Here is a 25,007-nt window from a genome sequence, read left to right as displayed (position 1 = left end):
CGAGAAATTTTGATCAATTTATTTTATGGATCGATCCACCATAAAAAGACATAATTATCTTTTAACGTTAAAATTATTACGGGGAATATGGTTAATTTAAAGAACTCATGGAATCAATACAATAAAAAAATCACAGTATTCTTAACCTATGGTATTAAAAAGAAAGGCAGTGAGCAATAATAAGAAACATGAGAAGAGTACATGATCGACGTTCGATCAATAATTGGAGTTGCCGACAAAGGATTAAAATATTTCTTGATTAGAAAATCACGTGTTATTCTTCCATGGATACATACATTTGTTGTGCCAAAGAATGCCTCTTTATTTTATTATTATGCATATTATTTTAATCTCCTTAGTCCTATGCACATATAAACATGTTCATATAGCATTTTATGTTTCTTAGAATGGCGATTTTTCTTTCTTTTTAAAAAATTAAATTATATTTTTAAAAATTGATTGTTATTCTTTTTTTGATCTCTTATAGTATTTTTGACTAGTTGTTTTGTTTTGATCATCATAATAAAAAAAAATACTATAAAATCTACTTGAAAATATTGTAAATGAATCATAATAATGTGTATAATTCAAATATATATTTATAATAGTTTAATAATAACATTACCCAAATATGAATAAAAAATTAATATATTATATTATTTCAGTCATCATAACAAAAATACTTGAAAAACACTGTAAATGGTCAAAATACACTCCTAACCTTAATCAAACTTACTATAAGTTTAAAAATATAGTATTGTAAATGATAACCAAAGAGGCGTAATATGATTTATAATGTTTTTGCTAACACCGTAAATGAGTCGAATAAAAATATTATAATGGTTCAGAACTAGTGAAAAAATAAAAATTGGTGAGGGGTATTTTTTTGAATTAGGGATACTACATGAGAAAAACTAAAAGGAAAGGCATTGTTCCAAAAAAAATAAAAATCCCAAAGTGAAAGATTTTTTTTCTAAGAGAAATCATCCTATAGAGAAATCACAAATGAAAAAGATATGACATCATTTAGGTTTTCCTTGTAAAGATATATTGAAAATGGAATTGATTTATTGTTCCTCATATAGTAGTGTTATGTTAGAAAATGCAAAAGGAGAAGATTAATCAGTGACCAAAGTGAATGCTATAGTAGAAGAATAATTATTGAGTTTATGAACATTTTGAGGTAACAAAGGCAAATGAGTTGTGTTTCTTTCACTTTTGGAGGTGGAAGCATGAAGGCATGTATAATAAGAATGCTTCTTATACATGTAAAAGGAAATAATTTGAATCTTATGCTATGCATGTGTTAGATAATAACAATACAAATTAAATGATTAATTAATTAATTAATTATTTTTAACTTTGAAATTTTCTTATATTTAGTTTTTCTATAAAACTCTCTGGACATATAATCTACGTAAGAAAATCTAAATTCTTGATAGATATGATGAATTTAGTCAGAAATAGAAATATATTTATTAATAATATGTTTTTTTCCTATAGAGGATAAACGATAAAGATAAGATTTCATTATAAAGGATTATTATCAACAGTTTAAAAAATCTTAATCAGCTTAAGCTTGTAGAGGAGATTTTGAATTTTTAACTTTTTACGAGTTAAATAAAAATTATCAGATAAAATTTTGAATCCTCAACATTCATTATCATGAATGTTGACATACTATTCAACCTTGGGATTAATATTGACGATGTTAATAAATTATAATTTTGATAATTTGATTTATTGGACTTCTTTTGTCATGTTTTTTTTTTATAAATATTTTATTGTCAATTAAGTAATTTTCTTTTTCTTTTTTTTTCCCACATCACTACAATCTTTCTTGACAGTGTTATAACCCAATTTATTTGGATCATTTTTTTTCCTATTTTGTAAAAGAAAACAAGGTTGGATTTATGTTTTCTTAATTAGAAGAAAGTTATTATTTATTTATTTATTATTATTATTATCATCATTCTAAAAGGAAGAAAGAGAATATATATATATATATATATAATAATAATAATAATAAAGAAAAAAAGAAGGTAATTAAATGGTAATAATATAGGCTTCGGACAACAAGTCAAAGGGACTGCTGTCATTTCCACAAACAGGTGGCAGAGTAATTTAAGACAGCAACAAGGCGTGCTCATCCCCCACCGCAGCGCCCCACAAAAGAGAAGGAAGGATGGAAAGGCTTTCCGCAATAGTCCAATCCAAGAGGAACGGTGCGGTCCACGTTTTCCTCCTTTTGGCGATGTCAAGCGGGCCAGCCGCTTTCTGATGAGCTCCGGGGGGCTGCTGCGGTGGTCGTACCTCGTATTCAATTGCCGACCACCAAACGGAGGACGGGATGAGATGGGGAAGCAGAAACAACGGCAGCAGCGCATGAAAGAAGACGACGAAGCTTCATGGCAATCATTGACTCCTCTCACTTGTCGATGATAGGTTGAGCGGAAGATAGAATGTATTGGAGAGAAGGAAGAATCGATCAATATATTTTTTTTAATGCAATAATTATTTTTAATTTTAAGGCCTTATCGATAGAAATAATATTTATATAAATACAAATAATTCAATGAGAATTAAAATAAATCTTATTCTATTTATTCGATACTATTTATCATCTAAATGTTATATTAAATTTGACTTTGCTATAAATTCATTTCCTACTCTAATAAAATCCACATTGGTTTAAGCTGATCATTTTGATTTATTATCATCATCTAAACACAACAGTATATTGAATATTATCGAACAGTAATCTTATTACAATTTAATCTGATTAGGTGAACATATATTATATAAAACTGTGGATTATTTTGAGGTCATACAATCAATATAGACAAAAGAGTTGACTATAGGGATGAGATGTAAATAAGAGTTGATGATAGAGATGAACTCATCAATGACATGTGGAGTGGACAAAGGTAACCAAAGAGCTTATCATTTGATGTTTCATTTGACTTAACACAATACTACCAACTTGTTCATTGTGGTGACATAAGTTTAAGATCAGGGGATAGATATACTAGAAGATAATGTCAATTATTTTGGATCTTGAGATGCCTCTCTCTAATTCTCTCTCCTTAGATGCTTCTGACTTTTCAAGGAACAACAACCATTTGGAGTCTTTAGTATGTCTGCATTGGATGGTAGAACATCTCTTTCCTTGAATGGTATGCATGAGATACATCTATTTTATGACTCACATGAATGACCATTTCATTTGATATGGACTTGACTTAATTGAACATATAAACTACATTAAGATGTAGAGTGATTTGTCACACCTTATGGTTTGTATTGTTAAAAAGAAAATCAAATATTATTTTATTTAATATGGCAGGCAATTGTTTGACTTAGTTTCAATTACTCACATTCAACATTTCTTTTTTTTTTTTTGGTTCATTTTATTTTATGGGTCTGATAGATTAATACTAATTAGATTTATTAATTGTATATAATGTCTGGATTTTATAGCCAGGTAACATTATGCTTTTAGGTCAATGAATGAATGATGTGTTTCCATGACATCAACAGTCCCACATTTGGAGTTCTCTAAAGAGACAAACTGATGTTTTATATCTCATACACAAACTTTTCATTATGTTGTTTTCTCTATAAAAGAAATTTATTTAAAAAAACATTAAAATTAACTAAATAATTCTGAGTTTAAGTGGTAAAACTGACTATAACATAACAAATTCAATGAGACAGGAAAGAATTTATGTGATTACTCTCAAATAACTAAAACATTAAAACATTTTCTTTGGATAGCTTCCAAAGAAAATGATTGCTTTTAGTCCACATTTGCCAATTTAAATTTGTGGCAAGAATGTGGAGTGGGTGTGGCCCCAAATGCATCACCAATCAAGGCACTTCACAACTAATATAGGAAAGACAATTATTTCTTCCAAATGGCTATTTAAAATCAATGCTACATCTCTAGAATTAAGAGAGAAAATGTTTTGTTCTCAACATATTTATGGTAGGAAGACACTAAATTCTTCAAGTTGTGTACCTATCCACTGTATTATTCAAAACATGAGCTTGAAAATAATTTTTTTTTTTTCAATGATAAGCCACAAAGATCAAATCAAAACCTTAATCGGCTCCGTGAGAAAATAAAACAAAAAACTCTCAACCCCTTTCCTTCATGCATTGGGATAAAAATGATCCTAGGAAGAGAATCCAAAAATACTAGGATGCTCAAAACTCCTCTCCTCCAACTTTCAAAGCCCACAAAAAATCGACAAATGATTCTTCAAAAAATTCGACTTACAAAAGTCTATTTTTAGGAATAATATTTGATCCTCCCCAGACCCCGCATTGAAAGAACTATCATGCACTTAGTATCTTTCGAGAAAAGAGAGCTGCCACCCCAATGAACCATCCTACTGATGGAAGGGCAAAACAGATCTGGTGACAAAACAATAGGTCAACAGGGAATCCAGGATTCAATATAACAAACCAAGTCATACCCTTCAGCTGTTGAAATGCATTGGCTCAGATCCCACCCTCTACCAAAATCCATTTCCAGCCTAACCACAGCAAAGAAACACCAAACACAACAAACGAAAGCACAATGCTACTCATGATGGAATAGTGCATGCCACAGAGCAGAGCCCAAACTCCCTCCCATGTAGGTGACAAGAACCCTATGCCATCATCCCAAGCAAAATAAATCTGAAACGCACAGCTCAAAGACAGCCAACTTCCAAAAAATTTCGAGAAAGAATCAGGAAAATGCTATATCCAATAGTCGTCGCAATTTAGCAAAGAGAAAGTCACCCATCTTACTCTTTAATGCTCGCTCCTTCCTCTTAATTCAAGACAGGAGGTCGAGTCCCACCCTTCTCTTTCAGGTACTCAGAGCAGTTGTTTTACAGATGGGGCATAAATTTTTAATCACCAACCACTGCTTTATGCAGGCCGTGTGGAAGTCGTGGCCACAATCAAGTCGGCCCAGCTCCTCCCCTTCGATGTATTCTTCCTGTAGTCCAATGCAAATGACTCCTTAGTCCAGCCACTAAAGAAAAAAAGCCTAGGGACTCGAAATGACTCACCCGACAGATGCAGCATGGCTCAGCTTCCTCCGATGGTTCCGACTCAATGGACACATACTTCCGTTGCTGTAGGCAGTTCAGGATTTTCTCCTCACTGAGTCCAGTGTTGACATTACCGATACGCTCACCCAGTGCCAATAGTTCCTGCAAGTACAATGGAGTCTTGTTTCAAGTTTGAAGGTTCTTCCTCAAGCAAAAGTTGGAGAGTTTGTTTACCTCATAAGACATATTATCTACATCCAGCCGCATATCTCTGAACCTGTCATGGAAGTTGGCACCCCCAGCAAACACTGACTGCTCAAATAGCAAGACATCCTGCCCAAACATCACCAGCATAAGTCGAGTCCCATCATATTACGATGCTTACATTGAAGTAACAGAACCAGCAAGGCAACACTACTGACAATCTCAATATCATAGGTCATTGCTGGTATCATATGAAACACTACCTTCTGATTATCTAGTTTCCAAATCACAAGGAATTTACAGGATTACAGCATGGTCGCTTGGTATGTTGCAATTACAACAAAAGAATTGTTGATCATCCGACAACAAGTTTCCTATCTAAAATCCACTAGGAATTCATCTCTTCTTAACGATGTCGTGATTTTAAAATTCAGGCTCTAAGCATTTCATAAAGAGTGTTCAATACTAGAAGTTTGTTGGTAAATCTTGAGGCTCATATGAATTGGAAATCTCACAGGTCAGGTGCAACATAAACTTAGATCATAGACAGACTGAACAAGGTAGAAACAGGCAACAGTTGACATAGTTTATGAATTTTCTGCAACGTACCTGGTCATCTTTACTAAATACTGGTTAGATATGCAGTTATAATAGTCATTAAACAGCCATTCAATGAAATGATACCATGCAATCAAATGAAAAGCTAATTAAGATATGAAATGTTTACATATTTATTTAAAAGTTCAGATATTAAATGAAAGCTAATTAGATAAAAAGTTAGCAATTTAAATATCAACTGTTTGGAATTACAATGATATGTCATATATCTTCTTTTCTAGGGCTAAAATGAAGGCAAGACTATAGTAATCTTGGAACAACTATATTATATTATATGAGAATAGGGAAACAATTGTGTGATTATTCTGGGAGGTGAAAGTAAACTACACTATCAGAAGTTTGTCTTTCACCAAGCAACTCAATTAGACAAGACCCCAACTATGAAAAGCAGAAAAGAATGTTCATCATTTAATGATACCTGTGTTTCCTATGCCAGTCATACACAAAACAACATGACAACAAAATGGTAATCATCATGCTGTTAAAAGAAGAGGACTTTGAGAAACTTGGAATTATGGATAGGTAATGAAAGCTAACCTCAAGCATTAAATTATCCCCACGTCGGATGCGATCAAAAACATTACGAAGCTGTTGCAAAGAGAATCATTCCCATCAATATAAAGAAAATTAAAAATATTTGATTGAATGAATTCTCATTCAAAATTATCTAGATAACCAACAACTACTGACTAGCAATAGTACATTTCATATCCAATAAAATTATTTCTTGCGTTATCAATCTCATCTCTGATGTTTTCAGTCACATGCAGAATTTAGAAAGTCAAATGATCTTCCTATAAAAGACCTTGGCCAGAAAAAATAAATCTTTCATGGTGCTTCTGCAGTTGTCAGTTCTCCAAAAGACAACAAAACATCAAACATATATAGATCAAGGTTTCAAAAATCAACCACTGCCCAGTATGGTACAATTTTCTCATGGTACGACAGGACACTGACACATGGACCAAGCGATTATGCCTGGTTTGTGGACCAACCACACCAGTTTCGGTCCATCCAAAAGCTGGTAAGAGTTTCAGTCCAAAACTTCAAACCTTGCTTTATATACTATAGATATGGATTTGTCCACTGAAACATATGCTGCAGTTTTGCGTGAGAATCTTATCAAGACTCCGAAAGAAAATCACTGGAATATCAGGAATAGCAAGCAAAAGTTGTCTTCCAGTAACTTAGCTTCATTCACAAGTGGCATACGTATTTCTGCTGGTACAAAGGAAATATTATTCTCGGATTTGGGATATCAAAAATAAAAGAGCCAAACTATCAACATTCATCCACTCTATCATCAAGGAATAATAATTAACCCATGCTCAAGAACTTATAAAGAGTGAGAGAACAGTAAGCAGAGAAGAGAAGAGGCAGTCAATTGCTACTTACTAGATACTGTTTGGATTACTATCCTTGCAAAATTTAGTTAATGAGGATCTCAGCTAGATGTATATTCTTGCAGTGGCATTGATTATAGCTAAAATGGCTTTTTTTAGATGTATTTTCCATCATGGATATCATTCTTGAGCAATTTGGGACTTTGGTGACAGGAAGTTGGGAAGAAACTTAAACTAGCTTAGCCACCAAAATCTTTAAAATGTCACCCCAAAACTTAAACTTTGATAGTCAACAGAAATAATTAACAGTCAGAAAGCTCATACTTGGATATGGGATGTTAAGCCTCAAAAGAATTTCGATACCACGGTCAAAAGAGCAGCCCAGTTCATGAGATTCCAGCCAATGAGTTCTAGGGAGGTTCACAGTAATGCAACATTAGCCCCATGCCCAGAGAGGATGTTTCAATGACTCTAAACCTTCACACCTAGGACAGAGAAGCAACTCAAAGACCAAGATACTATCTGGCATATACAAGAAAAACTAGAAAGGCTAAAACCTTAAGAAGAACCAAAAAAACAGCAAGATGATTCACCAACTCTATCAAAGATTAGCTACCACCAATCCACTCTGTTTAAGAAGGATCCCAGAGAGGATGTTTCAATGACTCTAAACTTTCACACCTAGGACAGAGAAGCAACTCAAAGACCAAGATACTATCTGGCATATACAAGAAAATCTAGAAAGGCTAAAACCTTAAGAAGAACCAAAAAAACAGCATGATGATTCACCAACTCTATCAAAGATTAGCTACCACCAATCCACTCTGTTTAAGAAGGATCCTGTTTTAACCTAAACCTTCATGACATCATCAAGGTTCAAAACTCTGTTTACAAGGTGCTTCCGAATTATGTCTCTGCAATGCAGACAACCTGGTATTTATTGGTACAAGCAAAGGGCAGTATTAAGCCATATGGTATTTATTGGTACCGAGCATATCAGTTGGTTTACTACCAGATGTACCGGATACTGTACAGGTTCACTGGATTACTGAAACCAACCTTGGACTCGGATTCAAATCCTTGACCAAAACTGTCGGTCTACGTATTTCCCTTGCTCCTGGGAAATTGCCTTTGCTTTGATGTTTTCTTTTTCATCCTATTTCCAGCATACCAAACAATAATCGAAGGCATGTACTATTCCAATCATTAATGCTCATATCTTTGTTCAGGAAAACCAGTCCCCTGATACGAAGTATTTGAAGGAGAACATATAGTACCAAATGGTTACCAGATTAAAAAATTCAATATGAAAATTTCTAAAAGATTGACTAGGAAAACAGACAACATAATTGGTTTGACAATAAAATTAGTTAAAATTATCCATTATTAGATTGAACAAAGCCTCGTATAGGTTGAAATTATACAATTATGATTCACGACGCTCAGATCAATGCCATATTACTTATGGCATGTATTTATAAAGATCACAATTCCTTTTCATCTACTATTGTTTAAATATGGTTGGTCAGGGACCAAGGATAGCCATCTGGAATTTCTTAAAGATGACCACCTATCACTTCATGAGGTGTGGCAAGCACATGGAGTAGAGGGTATTTATGGCAGATTATGGTCTATGAGCACCACAAACAGTGTTTACCTAGGCACACTCATATCCATACAAGTAGCAATGGGTACCATACCACCAAATCTCACTGTATGCAGGCCTAAACTCGACTGTCAAAACACCAAACTCAATTTTGATATCTAATTTTCCACTCGAACCATCCCAAACCCGATTAAAGTGTACCCATATACAGTTTAAGCAGGTGAGGTAAAACCTGGTACCCGAAAAAATCCGACTTGATGCCAACCTTGAAATTCTAAAGCCCCCTTTCTGTCTAGATTGATTATGTACAGCAGAACCTAAAGTCCCTGATCTTTCAGCAATGAATCCTCCATTTGGAAAATATGTAAGCAAATGTAAACTAGAACACGTGACTTTGTTCAATCCTACACTAAAGATGGCAAAGCCGGTCTCGTGGAGGGAAGATGCTGGGCTTCAGCCACAGTGGTAGCATTGGATATGAGACCTTTTATTTGGCATTGGACTGAAACCCTGCCTAAAGTTGTTGGGGGTTTGGACCACCAGTTATGAGGGCCTCTGAGAGAGAGAGCGAGTGACTGAGTGTGTGTGTGTGTGTGAGAGAGAGAGAGAGAGTCTCTGTGCCACACTACCGACTGTGGCCACCCAAACTCCCGCCAGACACTGCATCTTGTCCATCAGTGCTGCATCCAGCTGCCACCAACCCTGATTTAGTGCTCCCATCATGACGAAGAGGGAAAGAGGGGGGCATTGGGTAGCTGCTCCTTCTCTGCCCAAAATTTGGTGAGGATTTGAGGAACTGGGGCATTGGGGTTAAGCTGTCCACTTTGTGATTAATGGATCAGGGTTGGGGTTTCAGATCCAAAACTGATCATTTTTTTTACAAATGAACCAAAGTTATGTGAAGCCAGATTGCAACATTGTTCTCGTCTCTTCCATTTAGTTGCACTGACATTGACCAAATTTAAAACGCATAATCTCTATTATATTATTATACTAAAACAAAAAAGCTCCAAACTATATTAAGTCATATACAGATTCACATAGCAGGTACCAAGTGTTAAAAACCCACATGCATCCCAAATCCGACTCAAATAATCACTTTCCTACCTGAATCTGTCTCAAAACTGAAAGTTTAAATCCAAAAAAAATTAAGAGGATCTGGTAGGGATGGGTACCCTAAAAATCAAACACACTATCATGCCTACATATATGTGACAAACTCAAAACCAAAAAGAAAATGATACCTAAAAAATATATAGAAAATAAATATATAATAAATATATAAAACTTACTCTATGAACCAAAATAACAATAAACTTGTTTGATATTATTTCTGAAGCTTAAACCATGAGAAGTAAATAGTTTTACACTATTAACAGTTTAACACTAATATTTTGTGTCCCATAGTTCTCAAGTTTGTGGCATATATTGATAAGAAGAAAATTTCGTATGAACCAAAGTAAATGTTGAAAAGAATTCTGAAAACTGAGATGAGTTACCACAACTGGACTAGTGTCAACCACATTTAGAAGTGATTAATCTAAGTTTTCTAGATGTACTTAATAAAAAAGGTATAAATCGAGGATCTTAAAATTTGGAGGGACATGCATGCTACATGAAAATTGGACCAGCTTATCTTGGCTAACCAGCTAATTACACCTGAGTTGGGCTAGTCTTAGTGTCGGTATGATAAAAGAAGAGATTAGGTTCAAGCCACCACCTTAGATGACTTCATAGCACCTACAATATCAGTCAATGTGATGCTTATGCTCCGACATCAATCCCATGACACCATGCACCATCCACATGCACATTCAAAAGTGCGTGTAATTTATAGCCACCATGGAGGCTGTAATGGTGGGCACCAAATATACTTCTAGAATAATGGCATGAGTATTATAAGTATCAATATCATTCTCTAACTTATCACAACACTATGTCAAATGTGAACCTATGACTGGGATCAACTGTGTAAAAGATACTTGACAACTAAACTAGTTTTAACAACATGATTCCTACGATAATATAAAAATACCAAAATGATAAACATTGTCACAACATTAAGATGAAACAGAATGATAACTTGAGCCTAGCTTTCATATATTCATTGTGACATGATGACTTAAGACATAAATGAGACACCTACTCAACAATATCTGCTACGTATAGTGCATATCATGCTAGTCAAATATGGCAGGGTATGTTGCATGGAGAATAGAATTTCATGTATGTGTAACAATTATGAAAGATTCTAATTTCTGAAATCAGAATGACATGACCATTACACTAGAAGAGTTTCAAATCTTAAAGCCAAGGCTCATAATACCAAGTACAACATTTTGAGCTCATGGTTGCAAAGTGTTATAAGAACAAGTAAGAAAGTGAAGACATATCTAATATTCTTAATATCCATTTGTATCCAAGCTCTTCTTACTCAGGACAATAAAAAAAATGTGGAAATCACATTCACTATAAGAATGCTGGTATATGAAATTCAACAATGTAAATTCTTCTAACTTTTGATAAATGAACTAGTTTGGAAGTCGACAATGGTGGCATTTGTTTGCAAATATTGAAATTTTGTACCATACTAGAGCTTCAAGCTTTGCTCGATACGATATGGGTGTACCGAACAGTATGCTTAAAAAAATATTAAAATTAATTTTTAATATTAAATAAATATAAAATAGCTAACGATGGTGTGCTTAAAACGATATTAAATATATAAAATATATATAAATTAGCAGCGCCCGAACCCTAGGCGAATAGCTGTGGCGTCGAGGGATGGCAGCGGGCACCGCAGCGAAGGAGCGGAAGAAGAATCTTCTTCAGTGTCGAGGGAACGATGGCAATGGGCACCACAGCGCCGAAGAGTTGCGGCATCGAGATAGTGATGGCAATGGGCACCACAGCGAAGAAGAAGACGACGAAGAAAAAGGAGGAGGAGGAGGAGCAAGCGATGTCGGGTGCTATTTCTCGAAGCTTCTCCCTCTTTCTCCCTCTTCTTTGAACGCCTCTTCTTCCTCGCAGCAACCAGGCTAATACCGCCCAGTAGCAAACGGTCTACGTGCCAAGAAGTTAGCGGACCAGTATGTATCGCCCGATAGGAGTAGTACCATTCAGTATTGCAAACCTTGTTTGTTTGTACAATTGACCACCAGTCATAGAAACTGGATGGTACACAATGATATACAAGTTTAAGAATTTTGTCTGTATAGAGTTGCAATCATACTTTGTCAAATTGGTCGAAACTTTGACTAACATAATTCTACTTTTGACAATTATAGTCCAAAGTGAATTGCATATATTCTCATGAAAATTTATCTGAAGATACAGCTATAAGTACAATCACTATGATTTAACCATACTTAAGATTTAGAAGTTATACTTGCCTATACTGTTTAAATGTAACCATGTAAAGTAGCATACAGGAGGCTGACATGATGTCAAGCATCGAATAATACATAATTAGTGAACACAATTAATCCCAGAACAACCATAAATTATTAATCAAAAAACTCAAAGAAATATCTAAAGATGAGAGGCTTCATAACATACCTCGGATATCCTGCTTCTCCCTTCTCTTGCAGCTGCAAGAGTCCGCATGGACAAGGGAATGCCCAAAGCACCATCATTTTGCCTGCTCAACATATTTGATCTTATGAATGGTTGATGATGGCCGCTGGAAACTGGTCCGGATGGATGACGTCCAACCTCTTGAGACGCGGAAGAATGGCTATGTCGTGGGGGAACGCTCATGCTCCGACCTCTAGATTCAGAATATGATGAAAAGGACCTACGTACAGCATCTGATAAGCGGCGGCGATGTTGATGCGACAACCAGTTTGCTGCTGGTGATTGATGAATGCCTAAGTTTGTTCCTACCTGTAACGTAGGCAGCGCACTTCCAGATAATACTGTGTTACCACTATTCAAACCCCAGTTTGTTTGGTCTTGAACCAAATGCCTAGTGTTACTTGGGGGAACAAACACTTGCTCTGATATATTATTCGAAACACTTGGTGAGTTCGGTTCACCAGCTGGTCCATCAACTGCAAGTGCTGGAGAGCCTGAAGAACTGCCTACTTCTGTAGTGAAAGTTCCACTCTGTGGCAAAGGGTACAGATTTGAAGACAAGCCAGGAACCACACGCACATAACGCTGCCTACGTAGACCCCCCATGTTGCTACTCACCAACCTAGAATCCGATGACTGATTTGATGGAACTGCTGGAGATGACGGTTGATGTGCAGGCCAAAGATTATAATGAGCAATAGTCTCTTGGGGCCACAGATTAGGTGCAAAAGTATTAGTTGGATCTGTGTGGTTGATTCTCATACGAGTGCTCCTCTGAAAGCTTTCATCACTTCCTGTTGCACTACCAAAAGGATGGTCTGAAACTGAAACTCTTGTGATTGTGTCGATTCTTGCATTTATTTCTTCATCCGCACGATTTATACCTGATAAGCACATAGATAAACCAGATATACATTTTGCAGTAGTAAGAGCAAATTGAAGAGCAGAAACAATAGGCAACAATTTCTCTCACCTTCACTGAAGTTACTAGAACTACCACTTGCTGAACACTCCCCATGAGTTCCTTCAATGTTCTTTCTCTTGTGTGAAGAGCATTGTGCAATTTCTTGTCTGCCTCTTTCATTGTTGGATAAAAAATCAATAGCCCTGGAAGAGCCTGAAGAGCTACCAATGAAGGGAACATGCTCACGATGCATCAGTCCTGGATTATACAGTCCCGGATGAAGCCCCGATTCAAGAACCTGACTGCTAAGACCAACATGCTCTGAAGTGTAGCCTGAGTTATCAGGGAGGCCATGAAAGTTAAGAAATTGTGATAATTCTTCTCCATTGTTGACATGGCTGCTGTTGAGACCAGTATTCTGGTTTTCAAAAGAAACCGTATTCACTGATTCAGATCTACCATCTGTTATCCTTGGTCCACCTACTCTATTAACTAAGGGAGATGGCATCCAACTGCTTTCCAATTTTACTTCATCATGATTGCCTTGATTTAGTGGCGGCATGCTAGAGCTAGGACCAACTGGATCCCAGACATTCAAGCTAGCACTTTCTTGACCAGGCACATTTCCACAGGAAATATTAGCATCTCCAGGAGATAGTGAATTGTTAGGTAAGTCCTGGTTCTCTACAGAATTGTGCAGAAAGTTATTCCAGAACATTTGTTGATCCATGATTGAGTTACTCGAACTAGATGCTCGATCAAATTCAAAAGTCTCAGGCATAGGAGAAGTGTTCCTTTGCCCCTGCATCAGGGCTTGTATATTTTCCCCTTACAAGGTTTGCTTGGTACAGCCAATTACAGACAACAATTCAGCTACGGCTTGAATAGAGTGATCTGCATAAGTGGACGTACAAAGAAAAGCAAAATTTTCTGATAGAGCAACCTTTCAATTGATAAGTTAACTGAATAATCACAAGTTTTACATAACAACTACAAGAAAGACTGAACCCATAAGATTTATACTTTAGAGATTAAGAGAGGAAATCTATGAATGAAGAAAAAATTTGCAAACACTTAATGTGAGATCATGATCAAATTTATTGAAAAAAATGATAAATGGGTTGCCTCCTCCCTCCCTCCCTCCCTCCCTCAAATTTATTGAAAAAAGTGATAAATGGGCCGCCTGCTCCCTCACTCCCTCCCTCCCTCCCTCCAAATTTTGTTCTCATCTAATGAGAATGGCTTGTACTCCTTTCCTAAATTCAATGAAGATATTAAGCATAATCAATGTAGCCTGTGCTATTAAGATTGAATCCATGCTTTAAATATTTTTACTGTATACTGGGTGATAGACTGTACAGACAGAACATTCAACTTCAAAGTAGTGGCAGAAAATTAACAATGACATTTTGGACCCTCTTGTTGTAAAATTATGACAAACTCGTGAATTATGCAACCCGTAGACTGGAATGATATAAATACGTATATTAATCTATGCAATAAATCACAGAAACATGAAGCTCTGAATATTTGATGATACTGAATTTTTGTAAATTATGTCGTCAAACCTTATTAAAATTAGTTCTTAGCTGAAAAGATACCGAATACCTGGAGCTTGGATGATGATGAATGTCAACTCTATCACTAAAAAACTTGAATCGGGCATTATAACATTGTTGTCAAGGTACAAAGGTTTATTTAGTCAGATTTGACATCATGAATTCTGTTCACCATACATGATGATTATACAGAAATCTGCATACCTATATTTGTTGTCACCGAAAGTGACAAGAAAAGGTCGACAATAATTTATGTAGTTTCTTTTTCTCTGTATTGCATGGACTAATTCTTGTAGCAGCTTACCAATCTTTGAGAATTCAAGTTTACACTGCTCAGGTTCCCCTAGATTGTCACATGCTTGATTACATTTCCAACTTAATAATGTGCTTCACATGAATAGATCGAAGCACTCAGAAAGCAGATATACAAAGGCTTTATAAAGTAAATATTAACATCCATTTCCACTTACGGTCCCAAGGCATGGCCGGCAACCAAACCGCATAATATTAAATATAATACACAGGTTACCTCGATCACTTACATCAGCTGTCAATTTGAAAATCAGGGAACAAATGAAATTCGACTATAAACACAACTGCACTTAGATATGCTTCTCAGAAACGGACCTATGACTAATAATGACATGGAATGGTATATTAGAAAATTAAATTCCCATACGAACTTCCAGTACGACAGCCTATGATCTGTCTAACCCACTCCATACCACTCTATCTATTAGCATTTCATGACTCCAGATGCCATTGACAGCTTACTAAAGAATTAGCAATCTTGTCACATGCAATTCACCTGCTGCTTTATCAATCACCTCCTTCGGATATGTTCTCCACAGATATTATTCGATTGTCATATGACTATCTTATCGATTCATAGTTAAATCAGACACTTACAAAGTTGACCATGCATTCTTCCTAAGAGGGAGCCGGATACTATTATAGTTGGAGAGACATCCTTCCTAACAATCTTTCGATTAGCACTTGAACTGCTCTCAAGCTAGTGTCTTGTTTCAAATAACATGAGCTGTCACACCATTTGACGCCTGAACTACCGTGCATTATATTGGCTGAGATTGATAAGAAAAGGTCAGAAACTCCAGAAACTAGTGTCCCACGATCCAACTAGAAATATTCATCACAGAAATCCTTCGCTGAATGAAAGGAGACGATTACAAAACCAATTGCAAGAAAGAAAAAGTGTATGAGATATAAAATTTTGCAGTCTCGTCACAAAATATAAAGAGAAGGAACACGGAAGAAGCACAAGATGGAAGCTTTTTGGCATAACAATGGCTAGAAACACGTGATGGTCTCCTACGATCATCGTTTCATCTTCCGAAAATGAAGCGGTTCAAGGACAAAGGGATCCAAAGTAAATCTCAGGTTAATTCAAGGCTCCATGACTAAAAAGACATGATCTAATCACCTCAGAAAAAGGAGAAATAACACAAACAACAAACGAACAATACCAACTACGACCCTAGATTCTTAAACCTCCAAAGAGAAAGGAACCACAACAAATCCAAGAACGATGACCGACCCATCAAACCTCAGAATCAGTCAAAGAACAATAGTAACAACAATAATCGACACTAAAAAAACTAGAAAACAGAATCATCGGAAAGGATTCCGGACGATCGGAACCTAAAGACCTCACCTCTGGAGCGCCACGGATCAAGAAATCCCAAAGATCGGCCAGCAAGAACCTTCCTTTGCGCCTCTCCTCCTACCTCCGACGCTCCCCGTCGTCAACAACACGCAAACGACCGCACCGTCTCCGGCTCTCGCCCCATCTTAAAAGGACAGGAAGGAGGAGGCAAAAGGAAGGAAAGACGGGGGTCCTTGGACGATTGGGAACAGCAGAGAGGAAGGCGGATTGGATTAGGAAAGCGGGGGATTGCAAAGGAAAAGGGGCGGACGAGAAGGAAAAAAGAGCAAGAGGGATTTGGGGGAGAATTAGATGGCCTCTCTCTCTCGCTCTCTCTCTCTCTCTCTCCTTTTTGCTGCCCCCTTCTTCAAATGCTTTCAACCCACTACTTATTTTCCGGAGTTAAAATATAGAGAGGACAAAGTGATGATAACTGTGACGTTTATGACGAGAGAAGGGGGGGAGGGGGTTATCATCTTTGCTTGCATGCACAGACTTTTGCTCCTTTTTACCCCTCCCACGCCGCGTCCCCCCACCCCCGCCCGCCCCCCCACCACTCCCCATCCCACCCTCCCCCCTCCCCCCTCCCCCCTCCCCACACCACCCCAACCTTCTCCCTCCCCCCTCCCTCCACCCTCCCCACCCCACCCCCATCTCTCTGCTCTTTCCTTTTAATTTCAATTATTGGATTGATTAAAATCGAACAAAATTATATTACATTAATTAATTTTGTAAAACAAATAAATTTTGAAAAATTAATATATTGAACTTTACGAAAATGGTATAATATGGTATTGTTTATTTGGAAAAATCAAGTTAATCACTGTTAACTATTCTTATTTGAGTTTAAAATATACATAAACATCTAAAATATTTATTGTATTTTAATTATAATATTTTTGGTTAAAAACCATTAATCTTGTCAACATTAATCATAATATTTAACGATTTTACGAATACATTTATAATTGAATAATGATCGATAATTTCATGTTATTACTATGCAAATCCACTTAACCTAATGACTATACAAGCCAATGACCCTAAAATGCACTGTTTAAACTAATTAAAGCATTTTGATTATAAGAGATATATGCTTATCTTTTGAATAATCTATTTTATATATTTAAATATCAATTTAGTTTTTATAGGATCTCTGTCAAACCATTATAGTCTCTCAAGATAATTCTGAAACCCTTATATATCAATTAGAATTTGCAATAGGAGTTTTGAATGATAATAAATTATTAGAGATAAACCAAAATGGCATATATTTTTTGTTGTAGGAATTCTTTTTTTTCCTATATATTTTTTCTATGAAAGTAATTCTTTTTTTGTAAATTATTATCTTAATCTCTAGATAAATCCTTGTAAGGATTTATGATAATACAATGAATATGATATCATATGACTATATTTACTAGTTTCTTAACTTATAATGCACTCCATAAATTTTGTACCCCTAATCATAATTAAAACCTCATGTCAATCCTAGATTTTATATCATTTTGTTTATATTTTTTGAATTCCATGATCAAATTTCTCAAAAAGGAACTATCTTTTTTTTTTACTTAATTGTGTAAAATATTGTATCATTTAATATATATATTTTTATCAATAATAGCCTTAGTTTCCAATTGCACCCCAAAAAAAAATTCCAAGGAGCCCTTCAATTTTCATCAAATATAAGGAAGAAAGAATACATGATTTTTACCAATATGACCAATATTTATACTTCAACATTAATACTATCATCATTAATTGTATTGTCCTCATTGGCTACTTCCTTCCATATTTGATATTATCTTGTTTCTTGAGAAATCCTTTTCATTTATTTTACCTTCAAATTTGTACTCAGATGTGCCTTCTAATTATTCCAACTCTCTTTAGTCTTGTCACTTTCATTTTCCATTAAAATTCATATAAAATGACATAACAAAGATGTGATTATACATTTGCTAAGTAGAAGTGAATTATTTGATTTTTAGTATGAACCTTACTATTATGAAAGTGTGCATTTATTATTTGTGGCATCTACTTTTTCAGCCATCTTTGGTGTTCAAGTGGTACAATTTAAGATAAGAAAGAGAAGAAGAATCTCATTAATGTGTGACTTGTTATACAAACACCACATGGATTATTCAAAACCAATCAACTTTGTATAGGTAAATTTATATGTAAATATGTAAAATATATTAATACATACAAATCTGCAAATCATGACTAATGGTCTATTTATGTCTTACAAGAGCAACCTTACTCTTATCTCAAGAACAAACAAATAAACAAACAATATATATATAAACATATTTCATAATTTTGTATCAAAAAAGTTGGAGCAAAAATTAGTTTCAAATTTGATTTGGTCGATTTCAATTTAAAATACAAAGATGAAAATTGAATGTGAATATGATCAAGAAGCATATTCTAATAATTTGAGAAATATATCTCATCATGTAGAGAGAGAGAGAGGAGGCTAGTTTTGGCTCTTCATTTTACCATTGTTGACCATGACAATTTGGCTTTTGTTGAGGCCAACACATAATACTTGTACACAGCATGAAGATAAATCAAGGAAAAATCCCCATGGTAGCTATTTTTCATTTTTCATGCAAGTCTAATCATTGTTGGAATACAAAACAATCAAGAAATTCTAATTGATTTAATTCAATATTTTTAGCACACAACTCACCAAATTTCATGAGACATCTGCTCTAAAATGGAGCAAAAAACATGGGAGGAGAGAAGACCATGTGAAGGCCACTTAATGTTATCTCAAGCAGTACAAACAAAGAGAAGAGTGTTCTCATTCAGTACTCATCTTTTCATGACCTCCTCATGCTCTTCTGCATATGGTTGGCCAACTCTGTTTCCCAGTGTAGTTTCCACTTCCTTTGACTTTATCCTCTGTTTTAGAGTGTTCAAATCGAATTTAAATTAAATCTGTTCGGTTCAAATCATTTCATCAACAGTTCAGTTTTGAAAACTATATTTTATTATAGTCACCAATTCTTAGTCTTTAGAATTTTCTCTTATACATTAAGATATACTTATCATTTTTTATTATAAAAGTTCTATTCAAAGAAAGGAATATACATAAGCTTTGACTCTAAACATAGAGAATTTACTTTTATGACTTGAATTTTAGTCTTTCAAGGAATAAAAGAAACAATCTTTGCATGCAATAGTAATACAATTTTCACTAACAAAATCATCTTCCTATTTGAGATATTTCATAACAAGTGCAAAAATCTCACAGACTCTAAAAGAGCTTGCAGTCTCTTAATTGCTGATCCTGAATTCATGGCAGCAACTTGAGATGACATTGAGCTGCTGAGTTGATCAAACATTTATGAGATGTTTTTAGCTGTAATCCTTACTCTGTTTTCATTTTGTATGTGCAGTAATGATCAACTCTTGGAGTGCACTAATATTTACATGTTGACATCATGGAAAGCTGAAGCCCTTCCCATATCCTAATCCTAGTCCATATCTTTCTATATGTTGCAGATCACCATTCCATGCATAGTACTAGAGAGACACTCTACACCACATTCATGCAATCAAGAAGAACAAACTGCAGATCCTGCAAAGGATGTAGTTATCATTCTGTGCACTGGAAATAGCTTGATACAATGTGCAGCAATAATATTGCAGTGAGGCATATTTTGGAGAGAACAATGCATCAATGGATCCCTTCCTCAGCAAGATTTGTATCTGCTGATTCATGCAATCATAATATGTTAGGTTAATTTGTTCCTGCTATATGGAAGGCATGTATACTTCAATTATGACTCTCTTATGGAAGGTCTAGTTGTCCTAGAGTCCAAATAAAGTTGGATGCCTGCTGAATGTATGGCTTTTGTCTACTAACAATAATAAATTTTATTGTCATGATATTAGTAGATATGGATGAATTATGTAGTAATTCATAAGAGAAAATATGTGAGCTAATCTGTAAGTGATTGGCAAATATATTACTGTTGACTTATGTTTGAATGAGATAAGTTATCCTATTAGATCGGATTAAAATAATAATATCGGTTCATATGCTATTGGACATGGTGAGCCTCATGTTATTTGATGAGGACACTACTAAGTTGAGCATCATAGGGCTTGGTTTTTTACTTTGTTATTTGATGAAGACAAAAAATATATATATAATACCATGGTTTAACCTCATGTAGAAAATGAGAGAAGATTTTAGTTAATCTATAAGCCCTTGATAGATAGATATACTACTATTAATATTATTTTTTTGTTCAATAGTCTAAGGTCAAACAAAAAATAATAGATTAATTATTTCATGGGATTATGTCATTCCATGAGTAAGCTCAATTCTTGGTTTGGTCAGGTCATCAAAAGTTGTGGAGGAAATGCTAAAGGAGCTGCATGTTGGGGCCTCAAGAACTGTTCTTGACTGTGATGTGGTTTTAGCAGGAAAAGCATGAGGGATCCAAATCCTCATGCAGTGGTGTCAGATCTGTGTGAGCCAATTCATATTGGATACCTCTCCCAATCTGCTGACCACAAATAAAAGAAGACTCAGATGAGTGCTGGTCTTGCTGCATAGAGAGACAGCAGAAAAGTCTCTTCCCATGTCACTGTGGAGCATCCACATTCAGGTGGACCATATGGCAGATAAAGGTCAAGAAGGATAGCTCACATGAAAGCCACAGTGTGATAGCTGACAAAAATGTTTTCATATGGTTATCACAACAATAATCTTTTTAAGAAATATAGACCTATTTGAGTTGATGCAATTTTTGATTTAAATTGATCACAAGTTCAATGGAATACCAATCAAACATGTTTAACAAACAAGCTTTTCTCTCTTTACTAGGTTCTAATTATATCAGATAAGCTTCTTCAAATTTGTGAGATATATGATTCATTTTGTTCAGAAATAAAAAGCTCTTTATGATTTGGAATTACACCTCTTTGCTGAAGGGATTGTGTTGTGAAGACAAAGAACTCTAGACCAATAGAATTGATCCACAAGTGGATAACTATGTTTTTGGATTGTGTGTTGGCATTCAATCTTCACAAGCAGATGGGAAGAAGAAAAAGTTAGGTCTTAGATAAAGTCTAATGAGGAGGAAACAATTTGCTGCATTGATTGACAATCTCCAGAACATGGATAAAGCTCTGATGCAAGAACAGTGACAACAACAAAATGTAATGGAAATACTCCTTTTAATTTTCTTGTTTTCTTCAGACACATACATAAACTTTCCTATATGAGCTTGTCAGCTCCACATGGAGGAATAGGCAATTAATGGCCATGCAGCACAGGCACTTCCATATACCTGCTGAAAAGTAGGTTGAAAACAAAGCCACAGATCTGCCCACAACTTGTCCTTCTGCAACCCTCCTTGATGAAAAGAGCTGCTGACTGCAACAGATGCTGAGAAAGCTGTGTGATCCACATTCTTGTGCCCCAGAACATCTCTCTCTCTCTCTCACTCTCTCAGCAGTTCACAAGCCTCCTTTGATGAAAAGAACTGCTGGCTGTAACAAATACTGAGAAAAGTTGAGCACCTCTACATTTCCTTCAAATGGAAGCTCTCTAAGATTGGCATGCAAAAAAAATGCCCTTTTTTTATTTGATGCCTCTATTATTTTATAATATCCTTAATATCTATAAAATAGTTATCACCCATATCTTATGGATCGATCTATAGGGTGTATTGATTTAACTCGATGAATCGGTCTATACATACATCGTGATGAGTTTAACTTGGGAAATAGATCGGGCTATACTACTGTGCCATCAAATTCTATACCCAATAGAAATGATTATAAAAGAGAAAAAAAATATTTAAAATATTAGAAAAAAATGTTATAAAAGATGGTTATATTGATAAAAATATTATGTGGATAAATATAAAATATTAGAAAAAAATAAAACACCAAATAGAAAATCTGTAAAATCATCCTTGATTGAATGCAAAAAAAAAAAAGTAAATCTTAAGCTTTTTACTAATAAATATGAAAAAAAAAACTGGTTAATGGAGAAAGAACATCATTATTATGCAATTAATGAAAAACTAGCCTTGCAAACTCTTTTTCCTACTACTTTTATGGGATTAATAATTTTACTAAAATAATAATTTTATTAATTTCTCTCTCACATATAATGTTATATGTATAAAAACTTTTATAGAGATAAGATCTGATCAGACTTCATTTTATGTAAAACTCATCCTTGATTTTGTTGGAGATAATAATGACATAAAATGGATATTAGTCAACTCTGACATGTAGAGAGACATGGATTCATCAGCAGCTGAATCAACTTAGCCCACAGGTAAGAAGAATTAGTTCATGGGTGACAAAGAAGAGCTGATCATATACTACACTGACACTGTCGCCAGAGAGCTGCTGCACCTTCGGGAGTCGTCGTCGTCGTCGCCGTCGTCCTCTTCTCCCTGATCAATGCTTCCCGAATCATGGGGAGCTTCTCGTGGACCTTCTTCCAAATGTGGTTTACTGCACCATCAGAAGGAACTGGGCCGATGCCTCCCCCGTTGCCATCGCCATTGTCGTACTCGAACGTAGGTTGCACCCGTGCCATGTTCCTGCGCAACCTGTCCTTCTCCTCCTCGGATACACCTCTCAAGTGGTTCACCAGCCACCCTGCTCTCAGTGCATCTCTGGCTGACACAAACACCGAGAAGTCCGAGTAGTCCAGCGTGCCTTCGAACGGAAGCTCGATGCTGTCGCTGACGATGACCGGTATGCAGAGGCTCACGATGGCGTCGAAGAGCCGGCATGAAGCAGGTGTGTCACCGGCAGGGTGCAAACAGAAGTCCGACCTCCTCATCCCCCCGGTCGATTGCTCCAGGCCTGTTGCGTCGGGGGAGCCCTCCTCCATGATCACGTCCGGCTCATCGGCCAGCAACTCCCACAGCTTCTCACGTATCAGTCCTCCCTGGATGAAACAAAGGTCAGAGCTTAATCCGAAAGCATCATTCTCTGAGCAGTCGATCGACACAGACCCGATGCCGGTGTTTTGCTCCTCTGAAGTAGAGGAGAGTACGGCGACGCTCGTCCTGCGACAAGTGCAGTCTGGGGAGCAAATGGGTGTAAGGGACGATGACGTCCTTCAACGACGAGACCTCCGCGTGTTGCATGATCACATGCGAAGAGCTACCGTTTGATGCTTTGGAGTCGAACCTGCACCGTCCATCAAAATCCAGCACGAGAAATATGGCTGCTGCAATCTCGCTTCTTACGTGCCACATCGCGACAGGATCTATCGGATGATGTTTCAGGTGTTAGCTTCTCCGAGATGCTTGGAGGACTCAAACCATATCAAAAACAGAGCAACTTTATCTAACAGAGGAGTGAAAGCAAAACAGGGGCTGCTTCCTCTCATGCTTATATGCTTACGGTGAGTACATCAGTAAGCTTTTGCTTAGGAGATTGCTCCTCACCGGCCATAACAAAGACATGATCTCGCCCACCCGACCTCCTCCACGCCTCCGAACTCTTGATCCGATCCACCACCTCTCGCTGCCTCCCGTAGTCCTCGTTCCGTTCCCTCTTCCTGAACCTTCCCTTCCTGCCCCAGCCAAGCTCCATCTGTGCACTCAGCGACGAGAAGAAAGGCACGAACACAACATCGGCATCGTCCGACTCGTACACCCTCTCCGCGAACGACGCGGCCCTCGACGCCTCCGGCGTCTCGAGGTCTCCCAGGAGCCAGTACTCGGCGCTGTGTTGCTTGAGGAGAGGACTCTCCGGGTAGGGTGGAAACGCATCCTTTTCGGTGCTGTTGGCGAGCGTGGAACGCAGGCGAGCATCGAGGTCGACGCCGATGCGGGAGTCGGGGCCGGAGAGGGACCAGAACCGGTCGAGCAGGCCGTAGTTGAAGGATCTGGGGAGGTCTGCGACGAAGACCCTGAGGCGATGGGGAGAAGGAGATCGTGGAGGGGAGTGGGGTGTGGACTTGGAGGACAACAGGACGAGAGGGAGGAGAGGGAGGAGGGAGAGAACGGAGAAGGCAAGGAGGAAGAGGAGGAGGGGGACGGACGGCTTCATGGCTTTGGTTCCTGCACCGAGCCCGTCAAGCACAAGATCACCATTGAAGTATTCTAACATCGACTGTTGACTTGGATGCGATCTACGAGAGAGAGATTCCATGGTTCGAATAGAGAAAGAGCAGCTGTCTCAAGTGGACTTCCTGAGGTGACAAAGAACGAGGAACATGTGATTGCTGCTCTTTGGCACAGAGAACGATTGCATCGATGTTAGCCATTCTCAGTAGGATATTGGCTCAAGTAGATATTTTATGTTGCTATTTCGCATAGAAAATGTTCCTCCTCTAATGTTGTTGTCGATTGTGATGTGCCTACTAAGAAAACTAATAATAATGATTTTAAATTTTATCTTAAATTTAAGTTTGATATTTTTTAAATAAATATAAAAAAAAATATATCGGATCGAGATTTGAATCCGAGAGCCCAATAAAAAAAGACACA

General features: G+C 36.6%; 2 protein-coding genes across 2 annotated transcripts; both read right to left on the bottom strand.

The window, feature by feature from the left end:
• Positions 1–4,715: 4,715 nt before the first annotated feature.
• LOC135643066 (probable E3 ubiquitin-protein ligase HIP1) lies at positions 4,716–17,021 on the bottom strand. Its single transcript, XM_065159618.1, has 7 exons — positions 16,531–17,021; positions 13,369–14,193; positions 12,378–13,279; positions 6,408–6,458; positions 5,283–5,381; positions 5,067–5,210; positions 4,716–4,993 (listed from the first exon to the last, which is right to left on the bottom strand). The coding sequence occupies exons 2-7, from the start codon at positions 14,105–14,107 to the stop codon at positions 4,862–4,864; spliced, it is 2,067 nt and encodes a 688-aa protein (XP_065015690.1). The 5' UTR covers positions 14,108–14,193; positions 16,531–17,021; the 3' UTR covers positions 4,716–4,861.
• Positions 17,022–22,799: 5,778 nt separating this feature from the next.
• Positions 22,800–24,688, bottom strand: LOC103980735 (probable arabinosyltransferase ARAD1). The gene is made up of 3 exons (XM_009397218.3): positions 23,961–24,688; positions 23,523–23,779; positions 22,800–23,455 (listed from the first exon to the last, which is right to left on the bottom strand). The coding sequence occupies exons 1-3, from the start codon at positions 24,667–24,669 to the stop codon at positions 22,871–22,873; spliced, it is 1,551 nt and encodes a 516-aa protein (XP_009395493.3). The 5' UTR covers positions 24,670–24,688; the 3' UTR covers positions 22,800–22,870.
• Between the last annotated feature and the right edge of the window lie 319 nt (positions 24,689–25,007).

This window comes from Musa acuminata, chromosome BXJ1-4 (assembly GCF_036884655.1).
Source record: "Musa acuminata AAA Group cultivar baxijiao chromosome BXJ1-4, Cavendish_Baxijiao_AAA, whole genome shotgun sequence".
Taxonomy (NCBI): domain Eukaryota; kingdom Viridiplantae; phylum Streptophyta; class Magnoliopsida; order Zingiberales; family Musaceae; genus Musa; species Musa acuminata.
Note: the sequence above shows the minus strand (reverse complement) of the source record. Positions and strands in the feature narration are given on the sequence as shown.